This window comes from Bos indicus x Bos taurus, chromosome 4, assembly GCF_003369695.1.
Source record: "Bos indicus x Bos taurus breed Angus x Brahman F1 hybrid chromosome 4, Bos_hybrid_MaternalHap_v2.0, whole genome shotgun sequence".
NCBI classification, from domain to species: domain Eukaryota; kingdom Metazoa; phylum Chordata; class Mammalia; order Artiodactyla; family Bovidae; genus Bos; species Bos indicus x Bos taurus.
In genome coordinates this window covers 112372995-112387719 of record NC_040079.1, presented here as the reverse complement: position 1 = coordinate 112387719, position 14725 = coordinate 112372995, and the positions used below count along the sequence as shown (strand labels likewise).

The window sequence follows — 14725 nt, the reverse complement described above, 5'->3', positions numbered from 1 at the left end:
AAGAAGGAAGAAGTTCTGCTCAAGACCGACTATCCACAGACCCAGGACAACCTGTTGATGCCCTCAGTTGTGCTCAAGTGGATCTGAGACTGGTAACACAAAAATCCACAGACTCACAAATGGGTGTAATTCAGACACAGGATTCTGAAAAGTGGGGGAAAGCATGGGTTCCCTTCACAGGGCAGCCCGCCCTGCCCTGGACTGAGATCACTTACCAGAGGGTATCTGCCCCCGTTCTACAGCCAACACAGTGACCCCAGGCCCTGCAGGATGCCCCCAGTCCACCTCTCACCACCCCCACCCTCAAACACACACACACCTGCAGATGTGCTAACATACAGGGACTAGCTATGCGTCTGGATACAATGACGCAAAATGCAAGACTGCTAAAGTTAAAGGACATACAGTATAAAACCTCTGCTGTGGACGGGAACCACAGTCCACGGCCTGCTCCCCCCACCACCATCTTGGCTCCATTAACTGCTTAACTGGAGGAAAAAAACATGAAAGCCAGGCGTGTTCTCTGCTTTAGACATGGGGCCTTCAAATTAGTTTGTTTGAAATTTTGTTTTAAAAGCAGGGTGACATTTTTCTTAGCTTAGAAATGACACTGTACACGGAAATTCCATAGTGGTCCAGTGGCCAAGACACCGCACATCCAGTGTGGGGCCTTGGGTTCGATCCTTGGTTGGAGAACTAGGATCCCACCTGCCTCATGGTTTGGTAAAAAATTTTTTTTCATCTTTAAAAATTAAGTGATTGATTAAAATAAAACAGCAACAAGGATTTACTGTATAGGGACTGTATTAAAAAAAAATACAGTGTACAAAAACACAGAAACCAAAGTGGGATAGCTATGGTGGAGGTGGGGTACCCCAGAGCCTGGGCATCTTGCCCACCCCTCCCCATCAGCTTCAGCTTCTGTGTTGGGTCGAGTTCATGCTCCGTTTCTCCTCTACCCATGGCTGTGGGTCTCCGACCTGGGCTCAGCCCCTGTGCCTCTGCTGTCACCGTGGTGCCCTAGGCAACCACCAGGACTGGGTCCCCACCATCATCCCAGTTGAGACCAGCAGCTGACAAACCTCTCCACTCAGGGACACAGTCTCTAGGCCAAAGGTCAAGATGGATGCCTCATGATCAACACCAAGTCACAGGCGTGGCCGTGAAACTTGGTGATGCTTGCTGAGGGAGGGGTGGTGCCCAGTGACCCTCTCAGGCGACAGAGGGGCTTCCAGGGACCTAAAGGGTATAACCCTGAGGACCCTGACATCCCAAAATGCTCGTTAACCATAGAGGGTGCAACCTGTCCTAATAGGAGCCATAATGCGGCCTGAAGACCTCAGTGAGACGAGGAGACACCAGGGTTCATCAACGGGGCCAGGTCAGAGGGCAGGGGGTGTTGCCATGCTGGCCCCTGAGGGCTCCAGCCCTGCTCTCTGCAGGCAGGGGGCCAGTGAGGAGCTGCTCCATTAGCCTGAGTATAGGCACTGAGAACACGGCCATGGGGACAGTGCCAGGGGACCGGGTGGGATCCAGTCAGGGAGTCTCCCCAACCAGAGGGAGACTCGGCATTCTGTGCAGAGCACAGCCCCTAAAAGCCCCGCCCAGCTCCACGACGGCCAGCTGCTGATGGTCCTGACGACCCTGGCATCACTTTCAGGACAGATGACAACATACAGAGTTCCAAGGAACAATTTGAACATCATTTCGGTTCTACTACAAACTGGCTTTTGCTTGGGAGAAATTTTATAAATTCTTTTAAGTAAGTGATAGATGCTTCATGATGATCTTAAATAAGTTGTGGGACTTCCTTCCCTGCTGGTCTCTAAGACAGGATCAATAAATCCACCAGCTGAAGGAGGAAGTTAACCTCCTTTTAGGAACACATCATGACACCTCAAAACAGACCTTTCATGTCAGGATCCCCAGGAACAGTTCCTCAGAGAGGCAACTAAGTTACTATAAGGAAAAAAAAAAATCTCTGGATGGATATTCAAATGCATAAAAGTATATACGAGAACAAAACAGAATGAACGCCAAACAAGAGGGGAGTGTGTTTAACTTTTTTAACTGAAGTGTATACATTCTAGAGGGTCTCCCTGGTGGCTAAGAGGTAAAGAATCCACCTGCCAATGCAGGAGATGTGGGTTTTATTGCTGGATCGGAAGATCCCATGGAGAAGGAAATGACAACCAACTCTACTATTCTTGCCCGGGAAATCCCATGGACTGTAGCCCTTCAGGCTCTCTCTGTCCATGGGGTCACAAAGAATTGGACAGAACTTTGCAATTGAACAACAACAAAATATGTTCTAGAGGGTGTTTAACTAAACCAGCTGAACACTCAAGATGTGAATGAAATCATTCATAAAGGTTCTGTGAGAGATATTCTAAAATACGATGAATTTTAAGTATTAAGCCTATTCATATGCAAATTTCCCATTTTCTCCTCAAAAAGACTGCAAAAATCGTAAACTCTGTGGTCTTATGAATGTACCCCAAAGGCCAAAATAAAAGGCTGGTGGTTAATTACCAAGAGGTTAATGTAATAATTTGACATGACATCAACCACCAGCAATGCTATAGGAATTTGAGACACCAGATGCCCTTTAGAGTCCAATACGGACTCACGATCATTGAGCTCCCTGAAAAGAGGCTCTTTCCCCAAAGGGCTGGATACTTGCACACCTGAGTATGGCAAAGTCCATGTCAAACAACATCAGAAGCTGCAGAAGTCACTGCTCAAACATGTCGATACAGAAGACAAACAAAGAGGAAAAAGAGCAGGTGTCAGGGAGACACAGGGTGCTGAGCCCTTGTCACGGGAGGACGTTCCACTGTCAGCAGGAGGCTTGGTATTCACACAGATTAGAAACTTAAAAAATGTTCTCGGAGGAAATGGGCAGATTCCTCCTACAAACTGGGTTTATTAATAACAGTCACATCATGTGTTCAAAAAGCCAGCAAAGGTATTTTAGATTATTTTTCTATCAAGCTATGAATCTTGATCTTTTCATCTTAAGCTATAAATCTTTCCCTGTGTGTGGCCTGCAGCGTGAGAGAGATTTGACAAACCTCAGCTGAAATGAGGGATGTCTGAACAGTCTACACAGGGACCAGAACTTTTCATCAGGGATTACATTGTGAAATACGACTGTTAAAACTTTTCTTTGTGATTAGATTGTGAAGTATGAATGTTAACATTTTCACCAGGGATTACATTGTTAAAAACCTGTAAAGCACCTTATTTCACTGAATAATCCTTCAACGGGCATAAACCTGGATCCTGAAAAGCTTTTCCGAGTCATAATGAACCACGAAAGGCCCCACGACAAGGCAAACATTTCATCGGTGATATGACAGGTGTACAAGCAGATATCACTCCCAGGTGGCTCAGTGGTAAAGAATCCAGCTGCCGATGCAGGAGACTCGAGAGACATGGGTTTGATCCCTGGGACAGGAAAATCCCCTGGAGTAGGTAACCTGCTCCAGTATTCTTGCCTGGAGAATCCCATGGACAGCGGAGCCTGGAGAACTACAGTCCATGGGGTCGCAAAGAGACGGACACGACTGAGCAACTAACACACACACACATCACTCCCATGACTTACTCTTTCCCAATTTCTCTCAAAATCAGGACCAAAACCAGACTATTTCCCCAATTACTGAGGCTGCGAGCTTCAAATCTTTCCCATCTTAAGGTTGTACCAAGCTCTTTCCTTAGAGATTACCTGCCTCTGAGTTCCTTGGTGGCTAAGGGGGTAAGGGTGCTACTGGTGTAAGGGGGTCTTTCCTGGCCACTCTTGGTAATGCCAAAGGGATTTTCCTCATTCATAGGGCCAGACCTGGAGGGCTTAAAAATCCAACCCCTGGGAGGGGTGCTCACCACTCTGGGTCCATCCAGTCATCAGGAAGAAAAGGAATTTATTGGGTTGACCCAAAAGTTGGTTCAGAATGTTACAGGAAAAACTCGAATGAACTTTTTGGTCAATAAATACATGTATCAAGATCACTGTCATCCTGATGCTGCTGCTGCTGCTGTGGCTAAGTCCCTTCAGTCGTGTCTGACTTTTTGCAACCCTACGGACTGTAGCCCTCCAGGCTCCTCTGTCAGTGGGATTCTCCAAGCAAGAATACTGCTGTGGGTTGCCATGCCCTCCTCCAAGGGATCTTCCCAACCCAGGGATAAAACCTGCATGTCTTCTGTCTCCTGCACTGACAGGCAGATTCTTCACCACTTGTGACACCTGGAAAGCCCTACCCTGATGATAAGCGTCTTTAAAAGCAGATTACTTTCTTTATTTGCTTTAGGTCTATCAAGTGAATTCTCATCTTTACAAAAAACAGTGACCTATTTCATATATTTCTAGATAGTCTAAAGGAAACGACTCATTTTCTCTTTCAAGAGAAAACTCACATACAACTGGCTGTGTTTCAGGGTAACAAACACTGGTATTTGGTTTGATTTTGCCTATACCCACAAAGATTTTTACAAAGCAAGTTTCCCTGAATGCTTTCTAAAACAAGAAAAAAAGGAAAAAAGGAAAGACTGTACCTTTGCCAGATTTTGGGGTTTTGACATATTTGAATTCGTGTCTTGAACTTGATTGGGGATTTGTACTCCAAAAGACCATCCTCCGAGCCTGGGGAAGTAAACAAGAGGTCAGAGCTTTCGCCAGGCAGCACCAGGCAGACACCTCCTAACAGAGGGTGTCTCCCACCCACCACACCGGAGGCCATAAAACAGTGGCTGCGGAACTTCCAGGCTCTGGGTCGCAGCCCCCCGGGGTCAGCCTGCTGCGGGATGCGGCCTGGCCCCAGGCAGGTATCCAAGGAAGGCGCTGCTTATTTAGCAGGGATGGATGAGATCACCCACTCCTCACCCACGTTAGAGTAGAGCCTCTCAGCACTCCCCGAGGTGTGAGGACACACGCCCCGTGCAGGGCTTTGCTGTGCTCGCCTGCCCTGCTGGTGTTCTCATTAATGGCCATCTCCCCTAAAATCAGCTTTCAGTCCCCTTTGGTTTGCCCTGCTCCTGAGTCAGCCTGCTTTGAACAGTTTTCTTCCTCTCGCTTCTCTCACTCTCTGTGCACACACTGCGTCCTGCAGGAAGGCATCCCTGGCTACCTCGACTGGGGTGAATCGCCTTCTCTTTGGGGTTCTCACAACACCTTAATTTCCATTTCTTGTGTTGATTGCTATGCTGGACCTTAACTGTCTTTTTTGCCAGTTCATCTCTTACACAGCTCTGTGAGTTTCTCCCGGGATGTGGGGTGAATTTTCTCTCCATATCCCTTGGGTTATATAGTATATTTAGCACTTATGAAGCTTCTAAAAATATTGGACATTAGAAATAAAAACACATACTAAACTTTGTTTCCCAGTCTCTGGATAAAAGGAGATTAAAACAACAAATTTCCACCATTGTGCCTGGATTTTGAGCAGAAATTTGGGGCAAAAGAATAAGGATAGATTCCTACTCAGCTCAATTTAACTCAATCATTCATTTCAGAGACTCAAGCATTCATTGATTGAGTGCCATTTGTATACCAGATACTATTCTAAGTCCTAGGCACACAAGCGCCCACCTTCAAAAATCAGAGATTCCTGGATGTGTTTAAAGGCACAACGGGAGGGCAGCAGGGGCCAGAGATGGTCCGGGAAGCATCAGAAGGAAAAAGGGCCTGGGGGTGGGGTGGGAGGATGTTCTAGGCATCGCAGACACCCCATACAATGATGCTTTTGTGTTGGGGGGTGGGTCTCAGGACATTTGATGGAATAGTGAGTATGATTGTAATTTAAAGCAATGAGCAGCTCATCCCTATCCTCTCATCTAGATTCCCCCTCTCAAGCTCAAGGAAATGCAGCACAGAACAAAAGCTTTCCTCAAAATCTCTTAAGAGGGACGTTAGGATACCATGGAGAGCTTCCCTCATTATGCTGTGAACGTCTCAGGGCTTATCCTCTAAAGCAGTCAAGCTGCTTCTGGCTCCCCTAGGTGACACTCCATGAACATGACTCCCCCACTCCCCCCGGGGCCGGAGTGAAAGTCAGCAGGAGGAATCTGATTAAGTTCTGCAGCACGGCTTCAGAATTTTTATGAGTATCAAGGTTACCAGGAGACTTCTGAGCATTGAAGAACATCAGCATTTGAAACGATCAGATTTCCTAAGTAACTCTGAGAACAGGAAAGATACAGCAGAGGTTTCAAACCCACCTCGGTTTTTCCATCGGCGCCAGCAAATACTCCTCCAGGGGGAGGCCAGAGAGGTTGAGAAGCCGGTGGCCCAGGCGGTTGGTCAGGTAGGGAGCCCTGGTGCTCGCATTGGGGCACTTCTGCAATCATTTCCAAAGATGGGAAGTAGAAGCTCGTTCACACGCACATGCAGGTTCCCCGATACCACTTAAGTAAAGCAAATGTGACTCTTCCCAGCTCTCACTTTTTCAGTGACTCATCGATGGCCTTTTATATGTTCTGATTCCTCATGTCTCTCTTAAGAGAGTCACCTACATTTGAGAATTATACCAGAATTCCACTGCAACCTTTGCCCCTAGTTACACTGGGGGACTTTCAATCCTTTCCTCTATATAAGTTGGGCAGATGGGTAAGAACTCAAAAGGGAAAATATGTTTTCACTGGGGTCATCTTGCATTTGATGAACCACCAAGAGAGTCAGAGGACAATAACCGAGAAAATTCAAAAGACTGTTTCTTCCCTAAATGCCTGAAACAGAGACCAAACTCCTCTTCTGCAGCCACTCAGAGGCTTGGAACCTGGAAATATTTGCCCAGCAGGGACCACCTGACTCCCTCTCTCCTGAGGGCCTCTGGCTCCTAACAAGTAGACTAGCATTTCCAGAAGATTCTGCCAAGGCACCTAGGCACCACACACACACATACAAAAACAAGGATTCTTTAGTCAGGTAAATTAACAGCTGCCTCTTTCCCACTCCTTGTGATTTGAGCATCTTGCAGGAGCTATGGCAAAGAGACCTGTTACATGGGGCTTTCTCTGACATTTCTGAAGCTCCCTTGGCTATGGAGCTTTTTCACAGGAAATCCTTTTCTCCTTGCACACATATTTCTGAGATCTCACAGTTCATGTGAATTCGAGCGAATTCAACATCAACCATTCTGGTACTTGTTCATTCATTTGTCTGATACTGACACCCAATCTAATTCCAATAAATTTCAGGCAGCTTGTAATAAAAAGTACCAGTCTAACAGAATGAGTGAATCAAGGCCAAAGAATCAGAGCATGGAGTGAAAACTTATAGGGTTCCTGAGTTAATGGAATAAACAAGATGGGGAAGAAACCAATCACTGAGTCCATAAAGAACTTGAGCAGAGCAGCTGGTCACCACAAAGGAGCAGCAAATAGCATCACCAATGGCCTAGGCTGTAAGGGTGGCATGCGGCATCCATCAGGTGGGCCCTACCTACATCCACGGTGCTGTGTGACTGCCTCACCTGAGTGCAGACATTCGCTCTAAGAGAAGAAAGGAGACCGGGTCCATCGAAAGGAAGCCTTTCGAAAGTCACTACACTATTAGGAGGGCTTCCCTGGTGGCTCAGACGGTAAAGAATCTGCCTGCAATGCAGAGACATGGGTTCAATCCCTGGGTTGGGAAGATCCCCTGAAGAAGGGACTGGCAACCCACTCCAGTATTCTTGCCTGAAGAATTCCATGGACAGAGGCTACCGTCCATAAGGTCGCAGAGTCAGAACCAACTCAGCAGCTAACACACACCCTGTGGACCACTAAACAGAAAAGACTTATAAACATGCTCACGTGGTCATTTTCTTAAAACTCAATTTAAATTAAGATTTTTGTTTGTCTTATTTTTTTCCTATAAATTAGGATCGCCATATCTGTTTCTTGATTTTAGCCAATACACCTGTGCCCTTTACTAACTGCCTCTTGAGATTTCCTTTGAGATGAGTTCCAACCAGTTTTCCACATAAATTTCACTCCATTCTTCTCAACAGACTGGACAGCGTGCCTCTCACTGTAACAGGGGTAACCCACTTCTGTGTGCCTTTGTATTGCTCAGCCATAGTTAGAAGAGCCATGTGATATCTTAGTTTTTAACATCCAGCTTTCAAAACTCAAATAAAAATACAAGAAACCTGAGGTCACCCTGCCTTGAAATTCTGGGAAATTTCCCCCCTGAAGTGCATTCTAGGTCCGCTGTTGGACTGTCGCTGATTTGCGACCAGTGGAAAATGAATGGGAGGGTCACCCTGGAAACCACGTCATGACACCTTTCCAAGAAGCACCCAATCAAGGAAACCTAAGACTCATTTAGTCTGGAAGTTCATGTAGTTACCAAAAACAAAGATTTTTCTGATGGGAGTGAACTCATTTTTTTTTAATTGGAATATAAATCCCTTACAATACTGTGTTAGTCTCTGCTGAACGAGGAAGGGAATCAGCTATATGTGTATTCCCAGTCTCGTGGACCTCCCCCACCCCCGCCACCATTCCCCTCATCCCACCCACCTGGCTCATCACAGAGCACCAAGGGAAGCAATCTAAATGTCAACAGATGGACGGAGAAGGAAGATGTGTGTGCGTGTGTGTGTGTATACACACACGTATGTATATATACACACAGTAGTGTCAGCCATAAAAAGGAACAGAGTCGGACTTCTGCAGAGATGTGGATGGACCTAGAGTCCACCATACAGAGCGAAGTAGGTCAGAGACAGAAAAGCAAATATCATATATTAATGCATATATATGGAATCTAGAGAAATGGTCCAGATAAACTTATCTTCTGGGCAGGAATAGAGACGCAGATGTACAGAATGGACACGTGGAAGGGGAGGCAGGGGAAGGGGAGGGTTCGGTGAATTGGGAGAATAGGTGAACTCACTTCTGTTCCTTGAGGTTTAGGCTTTTAAAAAATCAAAAACACTGAGGTAACCTACCAGGCAGCCACAGGACTCTTGGACTCCCCAGTGAGAGGAGGGGTCGGTGTGCCAGCAGGAAGAATTCTCCCTGACAAAACGAAGGAGAAGGTAGGATGATACTCAGATCACAGAGCTGCTGCATCTCCATGACAGCATCCCCCAGACCAGAGCACGGCTCACAAGAGCATCATCTCCCCGTGATGCAGAAGGCAGAGTGCTCACATTTGTTTTCACAGCTTGAGCTGTTAATCTGATGACAATGCTTTATTACAATCACATTATTTCCATTATATTAAATGATGCTCTCTGTTCGTGCACTGAATCTGCCACTGAGGCTCCCGGTGGGCTGTCATGGACCCCAGGACTCCTGGTGGCCAAACCAGGTACCCTCAGCACAGCAACTCCTAAACACAGGAAGTTGCTAACTCCTTTTCATCGTGTGACATCATAACTGATCATCATTTAAAGAAAAGCGACTAGTATTGAATTTCTGTCATGAAGAACGGTGGTGCCTCAGAAATTGCTATGAAACCAACTTACTGCAGAGTTTCAGAATCTCTGTATTCCAAAGCTCCCTGTCACTGTTCTCCTTGTTAGTCCTCTTGTTTTGATTTTTTTTTCAGCAATGTTTACAAACTGAAATCTGCTTTAGTACTAATAATTGTTATTTACTCACAAACTGGGAGAGAAAGGAGGAAATTAACCTTCACTGAACTACAGGCACCTGGCTAGATGTTTTCACCACAAACATCTGCAACCTCACTTCTGGGAAGAAGGGTTGGGGTTCTCAGAGGTCAGGGGTTCACACGACATCACCCTTTGGAAGACAGTCTCACGTGCTCCAAGCCCTCGCTCTTTGCTCCAGGCGGTGTGGCTCTAGTGTTAGAACATTCAGGTGAAAAACGTCCAGGCCAATGAAAGGAAATCTGCCATTTCTATTAACTAGGTCAGCAAAATATAATTTCCATGTAAATTTCTGAAATATCAAAAATCACTTCAAGGCTTCCCTGGTGTGACTTTCTCGGTCAACCAACCTATGGAGACTCCTGTTTTGAGCCTTGAAAGTGACAGGAAGACAGTAGCCAAGGCAGTGATGTGCTTAATCAGACTGCTTGCTGTATCTGATAATCACTTGGAAAAAAATGACTCCGTTTACATTCCTGAAGTTTGCAGCCTTCCTTGCTTCCACTGCTGGTCTTTGATGACTGTTAGCAAGTATTTACAACATAATGCATTTCTTCAAAATGTCTCGTTGTCTCTTCCAAATCCTCCACTGGTTTTTCTCTTAGCTTCCGGTTTAGAGAGTAAAGAGATGCACCTTGCTGCACAGGGACCAGCAACAGCATTTAGCAGGTTCTAGATGTGGGAGCCTCCCAGCCTCCAGGAAGTCCTGGGAAGCTGTGCTCGCAGAGGGCACAGGAGATGGGAGATGTAGGATCAGACTTATTCGCACCCCTCCAACATCAGGACCCCAGGGTTGTGTGTGGAACACCAGCCAGGCTTCACAGGACACATGAGCAGTGATGTCATCCCAAGGGGGTGTCTGACATGGTCCCTCTGTCTGTCGCATCTGGTGAGGCTGGACTGAGTGGGTCTCCTTGACGCAGGCCCGCCTGCCTGCAGTTTTCAACATTCAGATGTGCACTTTGCATCTCAGTGCCAGAGAGAGGTTCTCAGGACCTACTCTCAAGAGGGAAAGTTCTGACACAAACTTGCCTGAAGGAACAAAAGTCTCGGCACAGGGACACCCTGTGGTCTGAGGTGACACTTGCTCTCTTGCGAGACGTGGGAGCACAGTGATGCTAAAAGAGCAGAGGGAGGTGAGTCACGCCCACATCACTCAAGAGTGTCTTCAGCAGAGCTGGGATGTAGGCTCTTGTGGCCCCACCCAGAATCTGAGTCTCCCCCAGTTTTCCTGGGTGCTCGATATGTGCATTCTGGGTGTGCTTTAGATTCCTGACCTCACCTTCCATTGCCCCAGGTCCTCTGCAGCCTGGATGGTAAAGAATCTGCTTGCAATTCAGGAGCCCTGGGTTCAATCCCTGAGTTGGGAAGATCCCCTGGAGAAGGGAATGGCAACACTCTCCAATATTCCATGGACAGACGAGCCTGGTGAGCTGCAGTCCATGGGGTCACAAACAGTTGGACATGACTGAACGACTATCACTTTCTTCACTTTCCTGCCTGAGAAGAGGTAAAGTTGGGGGTTCAATATGCTCCCTCAGCAGAAGCTCAGAGTCTGAGCAGAAAAACAGTCAATACACAGAATCTCGTCTACTGTCTTAAAATGTGTCTGCTAGTTCATAATCAAATGATGGCTAAAGTCTGCCCACAATGGAAAATGTAGACACTGAATTCAATACTGTTTTACATTTATAGAAGGAAAATTATTTGTTTTAAATAAAACCTTTTGTTTCAACCTGAGATTTCGGTAAATAAGACTTAACTGTGAGACGTGGACAGAAATTATTACTGATGTAAGTATGCAAAGCGCCTCCTTGTATAGCGCCCTCCTCCAGCTTTTGGTCAAGCTGACCAAGGAAAAGCAAAGAAATGGTTAACAGTTAGGAGGGAGTTAAGGGACAAGAAGAAGAAGCAGACCCAGGAAGTCGGAGGAAAGGCTGAGGAGGGAAGAGTGAGCATCTGCAGGCTGTGGGGCAGGGGCAGAGCTCGGGGGCAGGGGGTGAGGCAGGAGGGCCTGGGGGCCACCGACTCCTGGCAACAGTCTGTGAGGGTAAAACTGACGTCTGAACAGAATTTGGAACATGGTCTCCTGTCTTAGCACTGATTCTACCTTTTCCCTCCTCTAGAAAGGCCAGATAAATATCTTTTTCTTTTCTGCCAACTGTTCTTTCTTCTTTGTTGCTAGGTTGGGCCCAGACTAAACCCTGCAGGGCCCCAGATTATATTTCAATTTCTCAAAGGTAGACAGTTTTTACATCCTGCATGTTTCTTTAGACGGAAGGGAAATAAAAGCATCACCATGGAAGCTTTTATTTAGTTAAATTAATTACTTCCTTTTTCAAGAGAAGACTAAAGTGAAACAACGTGATTAACTTTCTATTAATTCTTCCTCACTGAGACCAGTAATAGGTATTCAGTCTCGTGTTCATTACCAACATCAATAATGCACAAGATGAGTCATCACAAATTAGGAGAACACGCACCGATACGGCATTATTGTCTGGATTTTAGTATTTATTACTGAAAAACATACACTTCAGTACTTAATACATCATTATGGTTTTTTTTATCACTTCCCCATTTGTAAATTCCTAAGTCCTCCATCAATCCTGATTCCTACAACAGCACGATCCTCAATAAATAACAGTCAAGCAAAGTAAGAGAGAAGACTGTTTATGAAGAAAGGCATGCTTTATCAAGGTCTCATCTCTATACTATTAATATCATTTTCAAATCTTAGGAAAAAAGTTTTCAAAGTAACTCACCCCCACACTGATGTTACTGACTTTTTAACTCTCTTTAGTTAAAAAAAAAAAAAAACCACAATTAATCTTTTCATAGGTACAAGTTTACCCTAAAAATAAATAATAAATATTAATAATATCTATTTCATATTTAATTGTTACTTTATTCTTTTTACAGGTTTATTCTTTGGAGGTTTTAGTAAGTTAACTGAATGCTATTCAATATTGATTTTACTAATTGATTTTGCAATGATACAAAGCCTGTATTTATCAAGTAAGGGAAAGGAGAGTGATGGAGTTTTCTCTTAGGTCATCTTATCAACAGCCAGCATCAGGCATGCTCAGTCCTCGCCCTCTCACCCGGCTACTGCTCTCCCTGTAGTGAGAACAGGTGCCAGGAGATCCTGCCAGCCTATGCGTCGCCAGCTCGAGCCTGCTCTTCTGCAAAGGGTGTCAGGTACTTACAGGTCTGGGTATAAGTCAGCACAGGGCGGATCCTGATCCCCAAACTTCCGCAACAGCACCCGGGTGAGCTCCAGGCCATCGTTCTCACTGCTGCTCATCGGGAGACAAAGGACAATGGGAGAGGTCAGTACTCAGCCGGGAGTTCTCAGGATGTTCTGCCTCAGAGCCAGCCCCAGGCCCACCAGGCCAGGCACGTGTTCCCAGCGCAGCAGTTAGAGCTCATCATTCACCTTGTTTATGGTGAAGTCAACCAGGATGAAGAGGCATCGTAAAAGCACAGTTTTGCCACCACAGATAAACCCATTTTTATATATTTGCACTCGAGTGCATCATTTGTCTCATCTTTTCACTTAAAATATTACTAACTCTAGCATTTCTGCATGTTTTTAAAAAATTAACTTGAAAGGCTGCATAATATTACATCATGTTAACATATTAAAGTTATAAAACTATTCTCTTAATGCCAGAGCTTTGGTTTGCTATGAACATTTGCTCTACTACACAGCCCAGCGACAAAACTTCTTATATTTGGTCTTCTGTGTGTTTCTCTACAGGCTTCTCTGATAGCTCAGTTGGTAAAGAATCTGCCTGCAATGCAGGAGTTCCCGGTTAAACTCCTAGATTGGGAAGATCTGCTGGAGAAGGGATAGGCTACCCACTCCAGTATTCTTGATCTTCCCTTGTGGCTCAGCTGTAAAGAATCTGCCTGCAATGCAGGAGACCTAAGTTTGATCCTTGGGTTGGGAAGATGCCCTGAAGAAGGGAAAGGCCACCCACTCCAGTATTCTGGCCTAGAGAATGCCATGGACTGTATAGTCCATGGAGTCTCAAAGAGTCAGACACGACTGAATGTTTCTATACAGGCTTTCTGGGTGGTGGTAATGGTAAAGAATCTGTCAATGCAGGAGTCACAGGAGATGTGGGTTGGATCCCTGGGTGGGGAAGATCTGCTGGAAGAGGAAATGGCATCCCATTCCAGTATTCTTGCCTGGAGAATCCCATAGACAGGAGCTTGGCAGGCTGCAGTCCATAGGGTCACAAAGAGACAGACATGAATATGTAAACTATACTGAGTATTTTCTTGATAAGAAGCTCTGCTGCTGCTACTGCTAAGTCACGTCAGTCGTGTCCGACTCTGTGCGACCCCAAAGACAGCAGCCCACCAGGCTCCTCTGTCCATGGGATTTCCCAGGCAAGAGTACTGGAGTGGGGTGCCATTGCCTTCTCCAATAAGAAGCTCTAGGTATGCTTTAAGTACACAATGAATTATAGTCTCTATTTTACTGGCATGAATCTCAGAAGTTAATTAACATTTCAAGCAGCATCCATGGGAACCAAGCCATGGATGGAATCTCCTTATTGAAGACACCATCAAAGATAAGACACACTATTCTTCTAGTCTGGCGGAGATGTGGAAACAAACTTAACTGTAAATTTTATACATCAGTTTTACAAAACATCTTGACTTGAGAAAATGCAGAGGAAACAGTATTTCAAACCTGCCTCAATTAGGCTGATTAGCAGTGGGTCGTACTACGATTAATCACAACCATGCACGTGCGTGTTGTCATTCAGTCGTGTCTGACTCCTTGCAACCCCATGGACTGTAGCCTGCCAGGCTCCTCTGTCCATGGGATTCTCCAGGCAAGAACACTGGAGTGGGTTGCCATTTCCTCCTCCAGGGGATATTCCCCACCCAGGGATTGAACCCGGCTCTCCAGCCTTGCAGGCAGATTCTTTATATCTGAGCCATCTGTGAACAAATTGTGATCTTGCTGATATGCTGAAATCATTGACCTAATCCTTCATCTCCACCCAGTTATCTTACTTCTCTCAACTGGATCTTGCTGGACCTCTTACCTTTGAGAAAGGACCAGTTTTAATGGAAAAGAAATAACAACTCATTACACCAAATAA

General features: G+C 45.7%; 1 protein-coding gene across 1 annotated transcript in view; it reads right to left on the bottom strand.

Annotated features, from left to right (window-relative positions):
* The window catches only part of ABCA13 (ATP binding cassette subfamily A member 13), a 353566-nt gene that overhangs the window by 141679 nt on the left and 197162 nt on the right, over positions 1-14725 (bottom strand). Inside the window, exons 35-38 of the mRNA XM_027538443.1 lie at positions 12809-12898; positions 8934-9003; positions 6217-6335; positions 4555-4642 (exon numbers count right to left, since the gene is read on the bottom strand). Of these exons, the coding sequence (XP_027394244.1) occupies positions 4555-4642; positions 6217-6335; positions 8934-9003; positions 12809-12898 (367 nt within the window). The remainder of the gene's footprint in view (positions 1-4554; positions 4643-6216; positions 6336-8933; positions 9004-12808; positions 12899-14725) is intronic.